This window comes from Python bivittatus, unplaced genomic scaffold, assembly GCF_059951505.1.
Source record: "Python bivittatus isolate LINGU-HERP-01145 unplaced genomic scaffold, Pbiv_v1 ctg000320_np1212, whole genome shotgun sequence".
NCBI classification, from domain to species: domain Eukaryota; kingdom Metazoa; phylum Chordata; class Lepidosauria; order Squamata; family Pythonidae; genus Python; species Python bivittatus.
In genome coordinates this window covers 12,585,538-12,608,811 of record NW_028277052.1, presented here as the reverse complement: position 1 = coordinate 12,608,811, position 23,274 = coordinate 12,585,538, and the positions used below count along the sequence as shown (strand labels likewise).

The 23,274-nt window shown below is 40.1% G+C and overlaps 1 protein-coding gene across 1 annotated transcript; it reads left to right on the top strand.

Annotated features, from left to right (window-relative positions):
• The first annotated feature begins 1,649 nt into the window (after window positions 1-1,649).
• On the top strand, window positions 1,650-22,792 carry ATP6V1B2 (ATPase H+ transporting V1 subunit B2). Its single transcript, XM_007433733.3, has 14 exons — window positions 1,650-1,789; window positions 9,926-9,981; window positions 10,862-10,960; window positions 12,017-12,110; window positions 12,225-12,302; window positions 13,437-13,576; window positions 14,799-14,900; window positions 15,868-15,965; window positions 17,288-17,411; window positions 17,931-18,081; window positions 18,572-18,654; window positions 20,642-20,746; window positions 22,329-22,458; window positions 22,556-22,792. Exons 1-14 carry the CDS (start codon window positions 1,666-1,668, stop codon window positions 22,696-22,698), a joined length of 1,527 nt encoding a protein of 508 aa, XP_007433795.2. The 5' UTR covers window positions 1,650-1,665; the 3' UTR covers window positions 22,699-22,792.
• The last annotated feature ends 482 nt before the right edge of the window (window positions 22,793-23,274 follow it).

Sequence of the window (23,274 nt, the reverse complement as noted above, 5' to 3'; positions counted from 1 at the left end):
GCTGGAGTAAGTAATATGGGCTGATACAGTCCAGTGATGTGACCTGGTATAAGAAAGCTTTGTTAACCTAATTGCTTCCCCTCTCTGCTGAATGAGAACGGAAACATGGTTTCGTACATGTATATACCCAGCTAGAGAGGAAGCAGGTGCAAAAGCACAGTGGTTTTCATAGAAAAAAACCTTGTTCCTTGTAGCCTTTACTATTAATGCTATCCACACTGGGAATTCATTCGCAATGGAGACATCAGTCTTTCCTCAACCGGCCAAAAACTTTAAGCAGAGATTTCCAAGAGCAAAGAAAAGTAGGTTTATTGTAGAAAAGCTATGAAGATGTTATGAAAGAATTCCAGTGACTCCTGTATATCAAATATGAAGCCTATTTGTATTTAAAACAAGGTTCCAACTCAGGTACTGCTTTCTCCTGCCAGACCAACACAACAGACTGGATGGCCCTCTCTAGGCCCAATTTCCATCTGTTTCTTGTCTTGGCGTCAGGCTGTTTACTTTTGCTCACTAGCTCTCACCACAAAAACACGCTCTATGCTGCTTCTTCGAAACAGCTTTCCCAAACCCGATGCCATCTAGCTCTGTTAAACTCCCATCATCCCCAGACAGGACGGTCTTTGGTACAGTATCTGGAACCCATTGCCACTAACCACTCTGTGGGAAGGATCCTGAGACAGGCAGTCGCTGCAGGAGCCTCCTCATCTGGCCCTCTCGCACCCAGTTCCTGCCCCAACCTGCAGAGCCATTGCCCTCGACTCTCCTATGGCAAAGATCCTAAAATATTTCCTTTTCTGTCCTGTTATTTGTATTTCATTTGCAACTGTTTATATTGCTTGTAAACCACCTTGAAAGGACTGCTGCTAACCTGAAAGGTAGGGAATAAACTGATGATGATTATAATGATGATCATGATGATCATGATGATACCACTGAGGAATGCAGGTTGGGGAAGCCTATCTCAATCTATCTTACGAGTCATGTTTTGCCTTTACTTTAAAGAGGAGTACATGATTCGCAGCACTTTGTGCTTGTTCATACACATCTCCCTGCTCTGTGACACGATTTTTAGATAGCAAAACCCAGATTAGGAGCTTTGCCTTCCCTGGGCCACGTGGGTGGGTGTGTTAGAGAAGCCCCTCTGTGGCTACTCAGAGGCCCTTTTTCCCTGTATGACATCGGTTTATATAACAGAATGTAAGGTCAGCCACTTCGCAGCACCAGAGGTTGGTGGAAGACCAACTCTCCAGCTCCCTGATGCCACTTGATCCCCAATTAAGGCGTGCCCCTCTTTGCAGCACCTGGGATGTGCAAGAAACCCCCTGGCCCAGTCAGGAGCCGCTGCTCGCTTCTATGGTTTCTACTGCCAGCTTCAGATGTGGGAGCTGCTGTTCTGCGCTCTGCGCACGCTCAGGGGCACTCTGCCCGCTCGGCGCCGTGCCCTGCCTTTGCCGGCGCGCCTCCTCGCGCTCTCCCGGCCCCGCCCCTCAGCACGCTGGCCAGCTCCTCTCCTCTCCTCGACCCCGCCCCTCTCCCTCCTCCCTCCCGGCGATTTCCGGGTCTGTCCCGTTCGCGGTAGAGAGAGAGACGGGGGAGGGGGCGGCTGACGCGGAGCGCTTATATCAGCGCCTGCGCAGTCACGCGGCAGTCAGACGGGGCAAGATGGCGGCGATGCGGGCGATTCGGGGGATGGTGAACGGCGCCGTCTCGGAGCTGAGCGGCGGAGGGGCGACGCGGGAACAGGCGGCCGCCGTCACCCGCGATTACATCTCTCAGCCCCGCCTCAGTGAGTACCGCGGCCCGGCGGCGCCGTGGTGCCGGGAGAGCCTCTCCCTTCAGCCCTTCGCGGAGCTGGAAGGAGGCGGGGGGTCCGGTCACCTCCGCCCGGTGGCTCTCGGGCAAGCTCGGGTTCTTCTCTCCCCGAGGGCAGAAGGGAAGGATCCTCCGGGCACAGCACAGCCGGCCTCGGCGCCCTCTAGGCCTGTTGGATTGCAAGTCCCATGTTGGCTGGGGATGATGGGTGTTTCGGCCCAGTGCGTTGTGAGGATGCTGGGGTGGGGGGGAGGGCAACGCAGGAGTTCTTGGGGAGGGCCGGGGCGCAGCCCCTCCTTTTGCAGCCCCCCTTGCCTTGGCAGCAGAAAGGGGGCTCCTCTCCTCCGCCTCTGCTCCCCAGGGGAGCGCCAGCCCTGCCCCAGGGGTTTCCAAGCCCAAAAGCCCTGCAGCGAAGACAGACCTTGCCCGCCCACTCGCCAGCCAAGGCCCGGTTTTGGCCACCTTTTCCCTGCTTCTGGCCCCCCATCCTGTCCGAAGAGCCCCTGTGTGACCTTTCAGGTGCTGTTTTCTCTGGAGGACGTGGGGCGCCTCTCTCGGGAGTGCTTCCGAGGCTGGCGTCAGAGCCAAGGGGCACAACTGGGCTAGGATGCTGGACAGAAATCGGCTTGGCGACGAAGAGCGCTGCAGTGCCCGTTTCTGTGGGCTGCCCTTCCTTCAAAGTGAGGCCGGTGAAACCCAGGATGGCTTCTTTTCAAGTCAGCCTCCCTCGGCTAGAGCTGAGTGTCCAGGGTAGGGCAGATGCTGCCTACACGGTAAAATAAGCCCCAGGGTGAAGAGATAATTTTGGGAGTGACGAGGCACAAAGGGGGCTATGTTGCAATGCCACCTCCTGCAGGATTGGATAAGCTTCTCTGTGGCACCCCATGCCCATCCCCTTAAAAGTACACATGTTTGCGGTAAATGCTCTTACTCTGTAATTTCCTTGGTTTTAATCTTAGGCAATAACTCACACCATTTTGTCAATGTTTCTTATGGCCTTCCTCTCTCCCTCCCCCCATTTTTATATAGACTTTCTCTTTGCTTGGTCAGCTTATCTTCCCTGCTGATTTGTGCATGAAAGAAATCACTGGAATATTCTCGTTCTCCCACTGGCAGATGTTCCTTGCCCCTCTTACATTATTGCTGCCCCTTGAAGATGATATTCTCCCCTCCCATTTTTTCCCTCTGTCTCTCTTTTTTTTTAAAGGCTCAAGTAGAACCATGCTGGTTTGCTATTAAAATGAGAAATGAGAGTAAGTGATTGTGAAACCTTCTGACTAATAGATTCTGGCTAAGCCTTGAGGTCATGTGACACACTGCAGACTTGCGTGAAGCAGTCAGTGGAAGCAAGATGGCTGTTGCACTCTCAGATGTTTTGCTCTCACATCCCAGGGTGAAATGCTCTAGGGATGAGACTCGACGTTAGATCTCCTCTTCGGGGTGTAGATATATTGTTGGCAGATGAAATGGAGGAAAGATGGAAGCGAGGGTTAACTCAGGAAGAGTTCTAGCATTACTGCATGAGATTGATGGTTGTATTCAACCTGGTATTGCTCCTGGAACTGTCTGGTTGCCTTTAGACCAGAAAGGAGAGGAAACCTAGAAGGCTGCCTTCTCCAGATTGTTGAGTGGCTGGTTATTTTGTCACCTCTGGCAACTTGCCACTCAGCTCTGGTGATCTTCCTTGCATAAGGTGGTGTATGCAATTAATGTAGGCGATTAAATCGGAATCAGAACTGTAAAATGAATCAGGCTCAGTTATTCGCTGGGAAATTAAGCTTGGTTGCTATTCAAAGCAGGATAGGGATTTTCCAGATGATGATTTTGTTGCTGTAAATCAAAGGCGATGTGATAGCAAACAAGCTTTTGCAATTGTGGAATTCACAGAATGGAGATATCCTGTATTGCAGCAGTGAAGAGTGGCCCATACGCATATAAAGGTGGGATGAGCAGATAAATTCAGTCAAACAGCAGAGAAATGAATGGCCTGTTTCTTAGAACCACATCTAGTTTGGTTCATGAAGATACCTTTATAGAGTTAATCTCCAGGCTGGGGTAAAGAAATCTAATTGTGTTGAAGGAAGGCAAGGTTTCCCAGTTCCCTTTTTCTTACTGGTATCTATTTTCTCCCTTCTCTTCGCTGATACACAGAAGATGTTGCTGAGCAAGCTGTGAAATTTTACTAAGGTTTCATTAGAGATAATTCCTTAGCTGCAGAGAGGCCCACTTGCCCTCCCATCCTGTCTTTTCAGCACCTCCATGGCCCTGCCAGAATCTATACCAGTAATAGGTATTGCGGTCCCTGTGCTCAAGAATATATCCTGGGTTCTCCATCAGGCTGCCTGTCCCTCCTGTTTTTACTTTTTCTAAAAAAAATATTTCCAGTCTTCAAGCAGATCACAAACATATAGCTGCTGTGCTGCAAAGCCACACATTTTAGCCCCCAGAGTTATTGTTTATTTCCAAAAATGCATGCCAGCCATTTTTATATTTTTAGAGTACAGGGCTGTAGCTCTGTGCTTCAGTTGCAAGTGTGCCCCCCTGGGAAGGAAGGAAGAGTTAAGCTAAGGTAGTAGAGAACAACTTAATGGACTTAGAACGGGCAGCAGTGAATAACCTCAAGATTTTGCCTTCTAGTAAATGCATTATTTGTAGCTGCCCTTATTCACTGTTGCATTTGTTTTGAGACCCTCCTGTGGCAGAAAATGCCATGCCCTCAACATTTAAAATGTGCATATCAGCCAAAAAATGTTGTCTCTGGCCAATCCATGTACACCACAAGGATCAAGATCCAGATATCTTTAGTTAAGAGATACAGCTTTTAGATATGATTCTTACTCTTCGGGGGTGGGGGAGAGAGAGAGAGAGAGAGCTGGCAAGAGCAAGAACAGACGCAGCTGATGGGTATGGAGGAAATTCAGACAAGCAGGAGGTAATCCTCTTCCTTTCTCAAATAATACTGCAGACTAAGATATAGCTAGAAAACTAAGCCTGAAATAGGATACTTGAGACTCATCTGATGTGCCTGTAATTCTCTTTGCTGAAAGAACATCAATGTATTTGCCAGCGGTGTTGGTCAGAGCTGGAAGTGTTGGCCAACATTAGCCACATGGATTGGGGCTTGTCTTCTGTGCTGGTTGTTGCCTTCTTAGCAGCAGAGGGTCTTTATTACAGGCTGGGAACCAGCTATCTGGATTTATATATGGGCAAACACACAGTAAGGAAATGAGATTGTCTGGAGAGTGACAGGAAGTAAACCCTTTGCCCAAAAAAGGGGGAGAAGTGAATAAAACGTTCAGACGTTAATCATGAGATTCATAGTTATACAGAACTGGACTGGAAAGTCACATTTTAACTAACTTGGAACTCTTATTTTGGGGGTTGGAGAAAACATAGGATGTTCATGGCTGCAATTCTTAAATTTGTACATTTTTTCCTGCAGTTGCAAGGAAATATGTTATCCGTGATAACACATATAAGACTGTGTTTATGTTGTAAATATTATGATGAGCTGAAAAGTAGCAGTAACTTTACTGTTACAAAGATAATAAATTTAAAAAAGATTGCTTCCAAATGCCATTCCAGATGTTACCTTTTGAGGGACTTCTGAAAGACTGGGATTTTCACCTTGGCAAGATTTTAGCAGAAATATTTTGTGGTTGTGCAATAGCTGCTGGGGACATAATTCAACACCCAGATATGGTACAAAAGGAAGGAAAAAATCTGGTTGTTTGCTCTCCTGTTGTGATGAAACACACACACTTTGTAGATATCTGTTCCACCACACATATCCTCTGAATAGCAGTAGAATGTATAGAATGTTAAAATATTTAAGGTTATTAAAAACTATTGAAAAAAACCTGGATCAATTGTTTAAAAAGATATACAATTTAACACTGTTTTAATTTAAAGTTCAAGTATTATCAAGATAATTGAATGGTGAAATTGTAAGAAACGCTTTACTATATGCCTACAAACTTTGTTACATCTTCACCAGCAGTGTAAATATCACTGTGTTGACACAACACAGCTAACATGCTGTCATGTTTACTATAAACAGACCCAGATAGCTGTTCTTCCAGTTAGGTTTTGGACAACTTCATATCCCCAACACAAATAAATGATGATAAATTTTACTTATGTAAAATAATGTTTTAATACTAGGTACCATTAAAAGTATGGCTGGATTCACACATTATATTAAGCCAACAACCAAATATGCCATGTTATATGAAGCATAATAAAATGATGCTATAGTTGACCTTGTGAGACATTTTGGATTAATAAGAACTTGGGTTTACCTTTCCTGAGACCAGAATGAGTAGTTCCCAATGACCATGCTGATGGGAATTTTTGGCCAAAATGTCTAGAGGCCACCTTGGTTTAGTCTATCACAGAGACAAAGTGGGGTGACTAAAGAAGAACAGATTTATTCTTTCCCTCATCTGGGTTGTAAACAGTAATAGCAACTGTAGCAGACTTCTAACATGGCTATATCTATGGAAGCCATTGAGAAGTAGCTGATCTCTTGTCTACGGAATATTTAATCGGGCATGAGTCTTGTTGGATTCCATGAAAATTTGTGCTTAGGTGTGATCCTGACAGGACAATCCCTTTGGTGTATTTATTTGGAAGTATCACTATATTTAATGAGATTTACTTCCAGGTAATTGTGGATTGGATGCAGCCCTAGTCTTATTACTCAGTTCTTCTGTTCCAGAAATAATCTGGTTTGTTCATCCCTTCCTTATTTTTCCAGGGACAATGATTAATGATTACTCTCTTGCCTTGTGAGCCTGATAAAGCCCTTTTGCTCTTTGAAGTGCTTCTCTTTTCACAGTCATGTGGGATTAAATTGAAGCTTTTGCTGACTGTTGGGAAGGTTAATGATAAAGGACCCTTATTGCTTTGTGCAAGCTCTTTTTACTTCTTCCCCCATCCTTTACTCATTATACAGTGTCTTGAACTCTCCTTTCTGAATAAATTATTGTAAAATAATTCCTGCACACCTTTTGGTGGCATCTGTGAGCCTTTGGGTGTCACAGAGATAGTTGTATTCCTTATACCCATCTTGACAATGGGGGACATGGAGCACTGCTTCAGCAGAATTTTATTTATTTACAAAATGAGTGGGTATATATTAAGACAAGGTGTATGGTTGGTGGAGGTAATTCTTAAGGCTGTGATTGGGTTTCCACTGAAAGTTAAGCCATAATGCAGCTTCTTGGTTTTATTTATTTATTTTTCATAGAAGGCTCTAGGTGGCTAACTATCTCATAAAATAAAAAACACTGGTGCAAAAGAAGATGATGGCACAAAAATACATAAGAGGACCAATCAGGATAAAAATATAGCCAGCAGGAGATGTATCCTCACAACCCCTGCTACCAATCACAGCATCCCTATGCTAGATGGAACAAGTGGGACTTAACAGCTTTCCTGTTAAGGAAAGGGACACAGCTGACTGAATCTCTGTCAGAAGGGAGTTCTGGAGTGTGGGGGACCTGCATCTGAGGTCCATTAAATGACAATCACAAAAGGCAGGATTGGAGGGAGTTGACTCTATTTCGATTCAGCATGATGTATAGAGGTCTTATGGCATATTAAACAAATCATGGCTTAGGCTTGCTGTGAATTTTTAAACCCTGATCTAAGATGTAGCGTGTTATGCAGGCCCATGTAATTGTAACTTCTTTGATAAACCTTGGTTTAGCATGATATAAGAACCAGGTTATAATATTTCTGATCAGGCAAATATTAGAAGACAACTTCATGCTGTATACATTACAACAGTGTCTCTCAACCTTGGTGACTTTAAGATATGTGGATTTCAACTCCCAGAATTCCCCAGCCAGCATGCTGGCTGGGGAATTCTGGGAGTTGGTCCACATATTTTAAAGTCACCAAGGTTGAGAAATACTGCATTACGGTACAAATAATTAGGCCATGCATATTTTAATCTCCTGTAGGTTCTCACAGACAAGATGGAGAGAAAGCATTCCTACCTTCCACTTCCATCTTCTGGTAAACAAGAAGGGAAGCTAAGAGTTATCATCTAATGAATGAAACTTGTTTCCTAGTTTCTAAGCTTTTTTTTTAAAGGGGGAATGAGAGAGATGCTCTAGTATTATGAACCCCTGAGAATCCAGGATTTTGTGCACATTCCACCCAATTTTTCTGGACCCATTCAGGAGAAGCTGGTATAGCACTCTGCTTTATAAGGTACAAATGGATTGTTTACTCCAAAGGTTAAAGAACTAAGTGCCCAATAAAAAATCTCGTGTTGCAGGAGGAAGAGGTGTGGGAGAAACTGTCTTTGCCAGGAGCATTGAGCCAGGCAAAGGATACAGTAATCAAGTTCATACTGGGTATTAAGTTATGGCTTCCTTAATAAACCACATGGCTTGTTGAATAAACCACAGTTGACCGGATTCACATATTCTGCAAATTAATAAACAATATTTATTTTTATCTTTTATTTTTTTTATGTTTTATTGATTTTATTGTAATTCCCTTGCTATGAGCTATACAGAGTCATTGACAGTCGGGTGGCATACACATTTAATACATTATTATTATTATTATTATTATTATTATTATTATAATACCACAATGGCTAGTTTTGCACATACGAATTTAATTAATAATAATAGTAATGAAACACTAATACAGAAACAAAACAAGACCCATCATCTGATAGTTTAGAGTAGCAGTTCTCAAACATTTTGGTCTCAGGATCCCTTTACATTCTTAAAAATGTTTGAGGACCCCAAAGAGCTTTGGTTTATGTGGCTTATATCTATCAGTATGTACTGTATTAGAAATTAAAATGGAGAAATGTTAAAATATTTATTTGACTTCACAAACCCCCTGAAAGGATCTTGGGGACCCCCAGGGGTCCCCAGACCACACTAAGAACTGCTAGTTTAGAGCAATATGTGAACCAAACTTGAGTTTGTGTGGGATTATTCTCCTTTTTTCTGCTCCTTTCTAGGAACTGATGGTGGCAGAGATAGTGCTGTATAGCACATTTTCTTACTAAGTATAAAATGCATAAATTGACTCAGTCTAGTTGATCCTTGCCGGTGTTCAGATCATGAATAAGGAGCAAAATGGAATGGTAGGACATCCTCCAAAAATGAGTGGGTCTGTTTAACTGAGGATAGTTCAGATCTCCTTAGCCCAGGAGTAAGAAACGTTGGGATGTCAAGTGTCTGCGTCTGATTGCTTTCCTACTATCAAGCACTCAAGAGGGTGCAGATAACTTGTGCCAATGCAAATGGGTATTACATTTCCCAGCTATTCATTTAATGAAATTCTGACACGGAGCCTTAGCATGCTCTGAGAAGATTGGAGTTTCTGACTTAATTCCTTATGCCAGAAATTTTATTCTAAAGATTAAGGATCTGCACCTTTTGAACTTGGAGTGATTTCTTTTTTTCTGGCATTGCAGCAAAGTGTGAAATAAACAAGGCCTGTATTGATCTTCCACAATGGGATACAGTACATGATTTTTTGAAAATAATGTTGTTTGTCCTAGTGTTAATATGATACAGCGCCTGCAGCCTTGTTCATGAATGTGGTGCCCTTGAATTCTGGGAGTGGTGGTTCTGTATTTTAGGATCATGGTCTTCAGGTGTTTTTTTCAGTCTTTCTGTAGTTTAAATAAAAGTTGTGCTATATAGTTCATTATAATAAAGACTAGTCTCTGAAAGTATAATTTAGGTAACTCCAGTCCTGACAATAATACTCATACTTTGAATTAATTGTCAGCAACTTCAGAGTTGCATAGCAGGTTGATAGTCTGTTTATATGATGGTTTTACATTTTGGGGGGCCAGAGGCAAAGAAGTAGTGAAATAAAAAATCTAGAGTACTTTAGCCATCTCACAACAATTGGCACTCCAGAATATGCTGCTTTTCTGTACCTAACATATGACCCAGATAGTTGTGATCTCTTTTCCAGAGATGATCTATCAAGCATAGCACAAGAGTGTTTTTGATATGGCTACGTATCCTGCATTATTACTTAGTAAATTTGAGTAAGTGTATGTTTTGACTAAAAGTATATTAGATTATTTAAACATACTTTCTTCATTTTTGCTTTTCAGCATATAAAACAGTATCTGGAGTTAATGGGCCGCTAGTAATCTTGGATCAAGTGAAGGTAAATTTAGTGTTTGATGGGTGTGCAAGTAAAAAGACACTTGCTTTGAACTACGGTTTCCTATTTTTTCTTTAATTATAGCAAGTATCTCATATTTGTATGTCTATTTTGCGATTGTTAATTTAAGTGCTAGCTTAGTTGGTAATGAAAATAACATGCAAGCCAATTCATAGACTCTTTGAACACACCACCCTTTTGGACAAGGAAAGCCCCACTCAACATGTTCAGTGTGGACATGCAAATCTCATCCCATCCTTTACCGCAGAATAACATTTGTAGACTGACTTATGGGTTTATTTACAGGGGCATTTGAACATCCCCATCAAATATAAAAGCATTGTCAATATATAACCTCTGGCTGGGATTTCCAGTTACACTGTGGTATTTCAGACATGAAAACATTAGACCAGCCTTTCTCATTCTTGCATCTTTCCTCTGATGTTGGACTAGCAACAGCACCTCAGGCATATCTAGTGTGGGCTGGGGGTGATGGGATTTGTAATCCAACACATTTTAGGAACATCAGATTGGGGAAGCTACTGTATAGATGCCAGCTTTTTTCTGAGGTGAGACAACTAGATAATTTTTTCCCTTAGCCATAAAATGGTATAGTAAATTTTCAATGCCAGATGGCTGTCAGAGTTTCACACTGAATGCTTGTAAAAATGGTATTGGGGAAAAACCATAATGAAAAAATCATTATGTCCAATAATTCAGTGTTCCCATGTTCAGTGTTCCCCTAAGTTTTTTCAGATTGTAGTTTAACCTTTAAACTGAAAGAAACAAATTAGATCAGTCTTGATATTCTGTGCTTTAATTTAGTATCTCTCCTCTTAACAAAAATCTCTTGGCCTAGTTAACTGTTATTCTTGTCATTTAGTTTCCCAGGTATGCAGAGATTGTGCATTTGACATTACCTGATGGAACAAAGAGAAGTGGACAGGTCCTAGAAGTCAGTGGATCCAAAGCTGTAGTTCAGGTAAGGGTTATTTCTGAAAGGGTACCCAGTATTGCTTCCCAGTAGTTTTCAAATTTTGCAATAAAATTAAACCATCTGCTGTAGTAGGATACATCCTTTTACTCTTACTTGTTGTATCATTCTAGGGTCTGACATCTTTATTACGTAGGAGTTTACATTGAGCTTTTTAAGCTGAGATGTAATATTTCAGAAACCATATGTTTCCATGCCTTCCATGAAAAAGAAGTACATTCAGTTTCTGTTCCTACAATATTTTGTACTTGTTCTTCAAACTTTTGTTCCATGAAAGCTTAATGTAATTTTCTTTCCTGTCAGGTGTGGAATTGGTTTCACATCAAAATATCCATGTGGCATTAAATTAACACTAAGTTTTTGAGCTGTTGAAACTAGAACCTAAAACAGTGTTTCTCAACCTTGGCAACAATAGCTGGCTGGGGAATTCTAGGAAGTGAAGTCCACGCATCTTAAAGTTGCTAAGGTTGAGAAATACTGGCCTAAAATAAGGAACTAGCATAACTATCTTGAATCTGTTTAAATGTTTGCTAGGAAGCCACTGATGCGAATGGATAATGCTACTGTCTCATATTAATGCCCTTATATTTAATATTGCAGCAAAATTAATATTCTGTCCTAGGGCAGTTTCCTTTATCTATCTATAGTTCTACTACTTTTGCACATCTTTGATGTTGATAAAACTATCAAACTTTTCACATTTCGTGAGACACTCAAATATGTAGCACTCCTTTTTCCCATTCCAAACTGCATATTCTCTTTTTTTTTCTTGCTCTACTGAGTGTTGTCACTTAAGTTCATGCTTGCTTTTACAGTTCTAAATCTGGTTAACTGCTATTTTCTAAAATGCTGGGGAAGTTTAGATTGGTTAAATCTAACTATATGAGGAGATGATAATAAATATAAATAAATGATAAGTTTGTCACTTAGCTTTGGTTAATGTGAATCCCAATGCATATAATTATCTGTCTAGTTGCTGCAATAAAAACCTCAACTCCCAATTAAAATAAAAATATGAAATAATAAAATATTTCCCTTTTCTAGGTGTTTGAAGGAACTTCAGGAATCGATGCTAAGAGAACATCTTGTGAATTCACTGGGGATATCCTTCGAACCCCGGTGTCTGAAGATATGCTTGGTAGTACCAGATTTTGTTTATTGGATGGAAAACTTCATATATGACTTGTCCCTGATATCTCTTTCCTATGCAGTTTTGTAAATATGTCTCTCTCTCTTGTTCTCATCGTTGTAGGGCGTGTGTTTAATGGATCAGGGAAACCCATAGACAGAGGTCCTGCAGTCTTGGCTGAAGACTACCTTGATATCATGGGTATGTTTACAATGCTTAATATAACATTTAGATTAATGTTCAACAGGAAGTGGGTTTGCAGCTCTGTGTATGAAAGGAGTAGGCTAGTATAATAAAGCAACAGCTCTGTGAAGCAGTATTGTACGAATGATCAGTTGCAAATATGGAGTCAAATGAAATGGGATCGAAACGCCTGTTCTGATCAAATTGATGCACCCTCATCACATACCTTAATGTTGATTTGAAGATTCAGTGGCTCTCTGTGCATGCACAAATGCACTTTTCCTTCATCCGAATGTTCACATCAATTCAACAATGGGTGTGTGAAATCCACATCATATCACAAATTAAAATCAGGTCTTGGCTCATTTGCACATCCCTACAGAGAGCCTATACAAACTAGAAGATCAACGGACTTTTTACGTCGCCTCTTTTCAAAGGTTGACATTAGGCAGAAAAAGTAGGATAATCCTTCTTAAACCATCTTTATTCAAAATGGGTACTAGCAGTTTGACATTTTACTGTGTTGATTTTCCATTATGTTCTAAAGAATACTCTAAGCCAATGGTAGAAAAATCCAATTTTGAATTATCTATAAAAACCTAACAACAAAAGAAAATAGCCTTGAAGCAACACATTAGAACATTTAACTGGTTTCAGATAATATTAAGGTCCTGTCAGTAATTCCTTCTGAAAAAGCCATGTTTGAACATACCTTTGAAAACAAATTCAAATAGAGGCCATGCTGCATTTTTATTAAGTAAATGACTACATAGAGAAAACCCAATTCTGGTTCCCTGAAGACCTCGTCCAAGAAATGTCCAGTTCTTATAATGTTAATTACTGATTGTTATCACAAAAATGTTCAGTTCTCTGGCTAGGAAATTTAAAACAGGTTTAAAAAGGCTGATTCCTTCTTAATTGACAGCCTCTAGAGATAGTGATACTTTCAAAGCTAGCTGTTGGGTATTGACTCACAAAAGACTTCGCTAGGTATAAAAACAATTCAGAAATATTCACTTTCTTAAATGACCAAATTGCTTGAATTGTAACACTGTTATGTTGAATTGTAGTATTCTTTGTGGAAAATACTGGCCATACCTCCTTGGAAAATGCAGGCTAAAACGGGTTGCTTTTCCCATCAAAATGAAACAGGTCAACCTATCAATCCTCAGTGTCGAATCTACCCAGAAGAAATGATTCAGACTGGCATTTCTGCTATCGACGGTATGAACAGTATTGCCAGAGGCCAGAAGATTCCCATTTTCTCTGCTGCTGGATTGCCACATAACGAGGTAGGTGTTTGAATATCATTTTATGGAGTAGATAATCGTTGGCTTTTATAATCGCCCAGCTTTGCTCCGAACTCACAGGATAAAAAGTATATTAATAACATATTCAGTGGGAAGAATATTTGCAATATAATAGTAGGAGTAGATAGCCTGGAGCTTTCCAGATACTTTGTTCTATCCTTGCCACAGTCCCTTGCTGTTAGCCATGTTGACCAGATGATGGGAGTGAAAACTCATTTAGAAGGCACCAGATTGCCTTCCCCAATATACAGTACTATGTTAAATTGTATCTTTGAATCTGGTTAATATTTTTAGAGAAAATCACAGTTCTTGCTCCTTCTCACAAGCTTTTATGTTCTTGCTAACCTTCATTGGTCTCAGGATAAAATACTGGAGTTAGGATTTTTGTATAGACATGAGTTGAGAGACTAGAGGCAGGACTGAAACTCATTTTGATTTATGAAAAAGGTCCTGCATATTTAGGTATCATTCACTGTGACTAGGAAAAACCATTGCCCACTCACTTCCTCCACCCTGAAATAACTGAATGTTTGAATTCCTGAAAAGGTCAAGAAGGAAAGAAAATATAGGCCACTCTCTAGCAAGTCCTTCATGGAGCTCAAAAATAAAAACAAGATTAAAAATAAAACTGCTTAATAAATCCCAAAATTAAGACAAATCACAGCATTAAGCTAAAATCATATTGAAAGCTAAAACCCATTATATTTTGTTTAAAAGACTTTGGAAATCCATGTATTTCTACTTGTGGATGTGGAGAGGCATTTAAAGTAAATGCTAAACCTCTCCACAGAATGTAGTCCACAATGAGAAGCATCTTTTTACAGCCACCTCATCTCCATTTGCAGAAGTTCTGAAGGGCCTGAGATTCAGATCTCTGGTCTCCAGAGATATGGCTTCCAGTGATCTTCAAGCATTTCTCAGTCTACTGATGTTTTGATGGAATGAGTTTTTGCTTTATAATCCAGTTTTTTCCCCCTAGAACATCGTTACACATAGATTGGATAGGTAGATAATTTATCTGGCCACATATCTGATTGAATACTCTTCATTCTCTATTAGGCATAACCAAACCAAATATGAAAGCAGTGTGGCTTTTCTTATCCTCCTAAATGACACTTGGATATCCTTCTCTTACCACCTATGTTCTTCCTAAAAATCAATGCTTTATTACACTGAAGACATCCGTTGCCATTTTTTTCCCCAGATAGCAGCTCAGATCTGTCGTCAGGCAGGCTTAGTGAAGAAATCCAAAGACGTGGTGGACTACAGCGCTGAGAACTTCGCCATTGTATTTGCTGCGATGGGAGTAAGTAGCTAAATGCATGCAAAATGGTAGTCTCCTTCATTGCCTAGAACCACCATGGGAGAACAACTTGTCTTCCCACTACTCTAAGACTGCGCAGCCAACATTTGGCAACATTTTTCTTTTTTGCTAGAAAAGATAATCAGGGTGGAAATGGTCCCTGGAGGCCTTTGGGAAGTAGTGCATCCCCATTTTCAATCTTAATCCCCCCCACAGCTGAAATTATGCAGCTGAAATCTGGCCATTGTTGTCTCTACTGGGTTGGGAAGGAGTTGAACGGTAGAAGTGGAAACCACTTGCCACCCAGGGTCTTCTCATTCCAACCCTTAAAAAGAAGAAAGCACTGAAAAAATTTCCCCTGTCCCTTCCAGTGACATCACCACTATCTCTCCATCTACTTTCCCCTGTCCCTGTTGGCCTTTGGTAAGGCCTTAAAAACTTGCTTTGTGCCCAAGCCTAGGGCCCTGGGCATGTGACAGAGCCCATCTCCTGCCTGCGTGGATAATTGGTTGGATGATGCCTTGCTGCTATATGTTTTATTTTCATTTTTTATATTGCGTATTTTATGTATTTTATTGTGAGCCACCTAGAGTCATGTATGTGAGATGGGCAGCTATATAAATCAGATAATACATACATACAGGGAACAAGCTGCATCTCCTGACCCAAAGAATGATGTCTGCTAATTACTTCAGTAGATCTGCATCTTACCTCATAGCAGGGTCAATAAAGCAGGTTACATAGTCAGCTTATCTGTGTGCTAACACATGTAATGTGAATCCCCAAAGTCGTGTACAGTTGACTAGGCAATGTATCTCTTACTCATCTGCACCAAAGGAGCTCAGCTCATGTTTAGTCTGGAAGAAAAACTTACAGAGAAGTAGTAGGCACCTCTAAAATATACAGTGATGTTGTCTTTCCTGCAAGTTGGATTTGAACTGGTTGACTTCATCTCTTTGCTTTACTCCAGGTGAACATGGAAACAGCCCGATTTTTCAAGTCCGACTTTGAAGAAAATGGATCCATGGACAACGTGTGCCTGTTCTTGAACTTGGCTAATGATCCAACGTAAGTGGATACACTTTGCCATTATCAGTGAAAATATAGGAAACCGTGAAACATGAATCTCACCTCTGATTCTTGTAGTTTATTTGATATTTTTCTAATCCACCGAACAAGCTGGTTTCCAGAAGTCATTGGAAATAAATTTAGAAGTAGTTTTGAGCATCATCTTAGGAAACAATGGCTTCTCTATGTGTCAGATTTCTGAGGTAAAATGGCAGGAAAAGATTTGAGGCATTTGAATGTAGCTAAAACAAAAAGCAAAATAGTTCTTGCTTAAAATTCAATCCTGCGTGAGGCACTGAGATTTGACATTGGAAAGGAATCCCAGAAAGCACATTTAACAAGGAGCATCCTGCCCAGTTACTTGTTGACCAGCACAAGCTTGGAAATGGGCTGACTCTTTGGCAACATGTGTGAAATTTGGGACCGAAGAGTTTCTGCCTATTAGCAACAGCATTCCCTGTGCCTTTTGGTCTTGAAAGATTCCACTGAAGAGGTGTTTTAGAAAATGAGACATTCCCAGCTGAATCAGGCCATGGGCCGTCAGTGACGTACAGTGGCCACCCAGATGTATTCAGGAAGCTCATAGTATGAACATGGCAGTGATAGCTCTCTTTCATTAATTGTTATCCCGCAGCCAGTATTTTAAAAGTGAATAACCATCAAGACCGTTAATTGTTGACATCCTGATAGTTCATGAGTTTGTCCAGCCTCTTTTCTACATTGATGGCCAGCCACCATATCTGAGTATATGCATTGTGGAATCTTGTAGGGTTTGCAATTAATGGCTTGATGACACTCTCAAAAAAATCTAACTCAAATTCATTGGGTGGCAGGGTATCGGTCTCTACTCTTACCTGGTTGCTCTACTGTAGGATGTTAGAACAGCCTTCCTTTTCTGCCCACATTTTCCACTTTAAGCATCAGTGTAAGACTTGAATGGAATATACCTGTTAAAATTTAACACATGGATTGGGTTCTTCATTTTTGGATTTCATCTTGGATATTAATCGTATTTCCTGGAAGTCTGCCCCTTGACTTATTTGCGTATGCCTTCATGGAACATATAAGCATCTAGTGGTGTCTGAAAGAGGAGTGAACTCCTTGGGGCAGAGGATGCACATTCTCCTCTCATTAGGTTCAGGCAGTCTCCCTTAAGGAGGCTATGGAGGAATATGCATTCTTTGTCTCCTAGGGTAACCCTTAATTACTCCCAGTGGCTTTTGAATCTTGCTTTAGGCCATTTTTTTTTAACTGTCCTTTTTTGGAAGCAAGACCTTCACTTTGGCGTAACTGGGTTAACAGAGCTCATTGTTCTTTTCCAGCATTGAGCGGATAATCACTCCTCGTCTTGCGTTGACCACAGCAGAGTTCTTGGCCTATCAGTGTGAGAAGCATGTATTGGTCATTCTGACAGATATGAGTTCCTACGCAGAAGCTCTGAGAGAGGTACATATTTAGTCTATTGATCAGATGAGTGTTTAATGTGTAGCCAAATATTTCCCCTGGTTTAAACTTTCTAATAACTTGTGAGGCATTTGCTCAGAAATAATTAAGAATCTGTAAGTTATGACTTTCTGAGAATAAGAATTACTACAGAATGTTCTGACATGCCTGCATTTCTGTCTTTCATAGATACTATGAAAGAATTCAAAAGGGCATTTAGTAGAAGTGCACAGTATTCAGTTACACAGCGGGCATGAACACCTTTGGCACATCAATCAGCTGCACCCTATGGGTTCAGGAAAATATGTCGTTATGCTAAGGAGGTGGCAACGGTCTTAAATTTGACAGAGCAGAGGGATGGAAACTAACTTTCCAGTGTTCCTCTGCTCAGCAGTCCCAAAAGCTGCATCAGAAAAGGGTAATTTTGGGGGCAGGAGATTGAAAACCCCTTTTTATTTTCTTGCTTCTGCTGGTTATTCCAACCTTTGCTAATATTCTTTTGTTTACCTTCATTCCCCAAAGGTCTCAGCTGCCAGAGAAGAAGTCCCAGGCCGGCGTGGTTTTCCTGGTTACATGTACACAGATTTGGCCACAATCTATGAACGAGCTGGACGAGTAGAAGGCAGGAGTGGGTCCATCACACAGATTCCCATTCTTACGATGCCCAATGATGGTGAGTTCTCTTTCAGGCTTATTTTCAGTCTTGGAACTTCTCTCATCTTGTGCGTCTGCTGCTACATACCTCACCCTGCAGGCTAAGATTAAATGCACTAAGCCTGATGGGCAAACCATTTCACAACAATTCAGACACTGCTGCCATCAGCATCTGGGCAGCTGTATTTTGTAACTCCAGGAGACAAGTGGAAGGGTTATTCTCCAGCATCTGGTGGCTCTTCCTTCCTCCTGCAGTCTCTTTCGCTAATAGACCTTCCTTTTTGGATCTCCTTTCTGTTCCTTCTGGTCGGGCAAGTATGTCACAGTGGCTCAATTTATAGTTTGTGCTCAGCCGTAAATAAACCCTAATGGCCGGGTTCATACAACACACTAAGCTATAAATCATACCAGCCATCTTGTGGCTTAACGTGATGTATATAAAACAGATCAGCAATTGGTAATGTATTTTGCACAGAAACTGGAAAGCTTTAATGCAACTTCTCTTGCAGACATAACACATCCTATTCCTGATTTGACGGGATACATTACCGAAGGTCAAATCTATGTAGACAGACAGCTGCACAACCGACAGGTTAGTATTTTCATGTTCTAAGATACTCCTTTGTGCCTGTCATACGTGAAGTCACTGGTTTCTTAATCCTGTCAAAAAAGGACAACTATTTGCTATTTGACTCAGCAGTGTTAGCTGTGTGCAGTCAGATCAGAAATGCTTGAAAGAAATGCCTAATTTCAGAGGCCATCCCTTTTTAAAGATAGCAGCAACAACATTAGAATCATACAGAGAAATGCAAGGGAAATATCAGTCGAGCCAGTGCCTCTGAACTGTGGGTTGATCCCAGACTCAGTCATGCTTCAAACAGACCTGATGAAGTTCGTAAAATCCTGGATTTTAGTGAATATGTTCTAGGCATTATTAAATCTAGTTCCAAACTCAGTGTCTTGGCTTTCAGTCTCCATCCATTTTTTTCTTAAATCCAAAGGTTCAATCTTGTAATGCAACAACAGTCCTAACTGTTCCTCTTGCACTTTCAAATTTTCATTCTTTTTATAGTAATTTTATTAAGGATTACAATTGCAACAGTAAAAACTAATACAAAGTAAACAATATATAAAAGAAAAATAGAAGGTGCAGAAAAGAAAGAAAAAGAGGAAAAAGAGAGAAATAGAAAAGAAAGAAAAAATAAGAATATAGTAAAGAAAAAGAAAAGAAATATATAAAAAGTAACTTCCCCCTTCATCACAAGTATAAACAATTTTACTAACTTATCACCTTCTCTTAAAATACAACAAATGATCTCTTCTTCCCATATCCCATCTCTTACCTATGAACAAATCCATCAAGCCTTGTCATTTCCATCCTGATATCAGCAAAAGTCCATTAAGGGTTACCAGAGATAACAATATATCTATTTTAACCTTCAGCAAATAAGCCAACTTTATATTCCTTCCTTTTATTTCTAACAATCTTGATGTTTAGTCCCATCAAATAATGTTGTAGAACTTGATTTTTTTTAAAAAAAAATTCTTTGTCTTTTTCACAAAAGTCTTCAAAACTTTAACAAGCCTCTTTTGTAAATCCAATATAAGAAAATTATCCAGGTCACACTTTTGGTTTATTATTTGTATATCACTTTCAATTATTAAGACATGAGCTGGTTTCTGTCCAGTGTAACATCTTTTTCCATGTCATTCTTGTAGCCTGTCATTTTAAAATCCACTTTCAAATCAGGTTGTCAGGTAAAGCTTCTTCTTCTTCCATAACATCTTTTAAACACAGTATATTTGTAGAGGCAGACACTATTAACATTAACTTCTGGGTTCATTGTTCAAAAATATCCTTCAATATGTCCAGTGTTAAAATATTTTGCTTCATTTTGTAATTGTAAATTGAGTTTGAGTGTTGTTCTCCTTTAATTATAATCTTTAGTTCCCTCTAGTGTCCAATTTTTAAAGTCTTATCTTTTTTTTAAGAATTCAAAACAAAAGCATTTTCCCATGAGAAGGATTCTTTATAATTAATTCCAAAATCTTATTTCAAATCCATCTGGACCCTTCAGCCATTTGTAACTTTCTAAAATCAAAGTTTTAATCACCCTTTTGCTGTTTATTCCCCCCACACACACATTTTTTTAAGTTTTTAAACTTGTAGTTAAAACTTCTTTCACTAAGGATTGAAGGAAACTCACCCAGTGCTGTAAACTTGTCGATCCAAAGGTCCCTAATAGCGGAAAAACAGTTAACAAGCAATTTCTGAAAGTGATTAGAAAAGGAAGTATGCTAACCCAGTGACCTTTTAAAGGCACCATCCGTGGTTTGAGCAAGATGGCTATTCCCTCGTCTCCCAGAGCATTAAACCTGCCAGAGACTGCTGTGTAGCAGTCTCCTCACAGGGAGCAGCTGTCTCAAGTCCTCTCCTTGTCCGGAGAGGAATTATTGAAGAACCAGTCTACTTGTCAGCCCTTCATTCTGCCACAGTGTCTTCAGTCTGCCATTTCTTCCCTGGAAGTTGTACTTCCACATTTTTCAGAGCTGTCATTAAAACTTGGTTCTTCTTCCAGATTTACCCACCCATCAATGTACTTCCCTCTTTGTCTCGATTGATGAAATCTGCTATTGGTGAGGGAATGACCAGAAAGGATCATGCTGAAGTTTCAAACCAGCTGGTAAGTGGAATTGCTAACTGAGGTGTATAGCTCCTCCATTTTCTTGCATTAAAAAGTTTTTGTCTGGTTCACAAGTTGTGTCAAGACAGCATTGCACAGCCTTTGCAACCTCCAGGTGTATGGACTTAACTCGCTTGACATTTTTTAAAAACAGAGAGCATTGATTTTTTAAATATAAGATATTCCTCTTCCAAATTTCTGGGGCATTATCTAAATTTATTCTGGTAAACTTTTCAGTTGTTGATAATATTGGGTTGCTGGTTTAGCTTCCACAAAAGACTTCTCAATATATTCAAAGAAAACAGAGTTTCAAAGGCTGCTACCAAACAAATACTTTATAGGCTGCCATTTGACTATTTTGGTAAACTATATTCCATTTCTAATCTTTCTCAATTTTAAAAGTGCCACTAATAATTAGTTGATAAAAAAGCGACCATTGCATTTTCAGTCAATGTTTTCCAGAAAAAGTTTTTTTCCTGCCATCTTTAAATAAGGGTTATTCTAAACTGTCAGTTTCTAGGATTATATGATAAAATGGGCTACCAATTTTGGTTATAATATACAGATGAATGCATGGGAAAGAGTGTGGGTACATGGGATAAAATTTACATTGTGTTGTAATTTAAGAGAAAAACTTAATAAAATGATGTATCGTTGGTACATGACACCAGAGAACCTATAAAAAATGTCTAAAGATACCACCAGTCAATTTTGGACATGTGAAAAACATGAAGGGACATTTTACCACATGTGGCGAACTTGTGAAAAAAAACAAGAAATATTGGATAAAAACACATACAATGATACAAAAAATCCTAAAAGATTAATATTGCAAAGAAACCAGATTTTTTTTTTTTTATTGGGACTTATGGATAGTGAATTAGAAAAGAGTCATGGTTGAAGCTTGATTTTGTATATGGTAGCAGCAGCAAGATTATTATATGCATAAACACGGAAGGCTACTGAGATTCCCCCAGTGGAGGAATGGATCGTGAAAATGTCAGATCTGGTAGAAATGGCAAAACTGACCTGTTTGGGCAGGGAGAAAACTATAAGTGAATTTTTAATGGAAACCTTATGTGGACTTTTTTGCTGAAAGAAGAAAAAAGTGAAATGATGATTTGTGGATTTAATGATTGAAAACGGGACAAATAAGGGGCTGAAGGGATTTCTGGAATAGTTAAGAGGGAGGGAAGATGATGGGTTTGTTAATATCTTTTGAAAAGAAGGACAGAAGTCATCTACTTTGGTGTCTTTAGTTATTTCTCTTTTTTGTTTTTCCTTTTTTCTTTGCACTTTACTATCTTTTTCCTTTCTTTTTTTCTCTTTCCTTCTTTGTTTTCTTTATTAGATTTGTTTTTTACTTATGGAAAAAATCTTTAATAAAAATAATTTAAAAAACCAAACTGTCCAGAAGTAGGATCCCAGTAAAGCCCAAGTATGTCTAATTGCCTTTAATGTTAGAAATAATCACAAAATTCCTATGAAGCTCATATTGCTTGTGATAGCCCATGGAAACATATTCCTTAATAAATGTCGCAGTCCTTTTAGTTCCATAAGAGTCCTTGTTTTTTTTGTCTAGTATGCCTGCTACGCCATTGGGAAGGATGTCCAAGCCATGAAGGCTGTGGTAGGAGAAGAAGCACTTACTTCCGACGATCTTCTCTACCTTGAATTTCTGCAGAAGTTTGAGAGGAACTTCATTGCTCAGGGTAGGTATTGTCCTTCAGATGATTGGGGACACTGTTGCTGTTTCAAAGGCATTGTCTAGATTTCAGTGTGTGACCCTGCTGTCGGTTATTGTTTCAGGCCCCTATGAAAACCGCACTGTTTATGAAACTCTGGACATTGGATGGCAGCTGCTACGTATTTTCCCCAAGGAGATGCTGAAGAGAATCCCCCAGAGCACCTTGGCAGAATTCTATCCCCGAGACTCCACCGCAAAGCATTAGCTTGCACCTTGAGCTCCCCAAAATACTGGATTTTTTTTCTTCCCTTGTGTTGGTGTTTACTTGTCAGCCCTGTAATTAAACCAAGAATAAGTGACATATTTGTGCCAGTGTTCCTGATGTTTTAAGCTGATAACAGAGTTTAAAATATGCTCCTTCTCAAACACTGGTATCTTGAATGGTTTACATATACAGTACTGGGAGGAAATGGTTTATCTTCAGTACTCTGGTTTGCTTTCCTGGAAGCATTTTTCCTTTATGTGGTCTTGGAGGAAGACAGTACACTGAGCTGGCTGCCATGCCATTTTTGGACTGTTGGAGCTTGAGACAAGTCATCTAGTTATGGAGGGAAAATCTAGTCCATCAAAACTTGAGAAAAGTTGTATTCCTTGGTCAGGCCATCCTTGCCCACTTGGGACTTTTGGTATTCGGTGCTATTCCATACCATTGGTTGCACTCTAAGCCATCCTGCTGACAAGTGGACAAGAGAAGGCCACCCAATAGGTTAGAATGGTTACTGGTAGCATTTCAAGCCCACAAAGCGCCATTCACTTCAATTATGGCTAGGAAATCACCCAA

Coding starts and splice junctions, on each gene's coding strand:
- ATP6V1B2 (XM_007433733.3), top strand. CDS start 1,666: ATGGCGGCGATGCGGGCGATTCGGGGGATGGTGAACGGCGCCGTCTCG. Junction 14,901..15,867: donor TTGTATTTGCTGCGATGGGA/GTAAGTAGCTAA, acceptor GCTTTACTCCAG/GTGAACATGGAAACAGCCCG. Junction 17,412..17,930: donor ACGCAGAAGCTCTGAGAGAG/GTACATATTTAG, acceptor CATTCCCCAAAG/GTCTCAGCTGCCAGAGAAGA.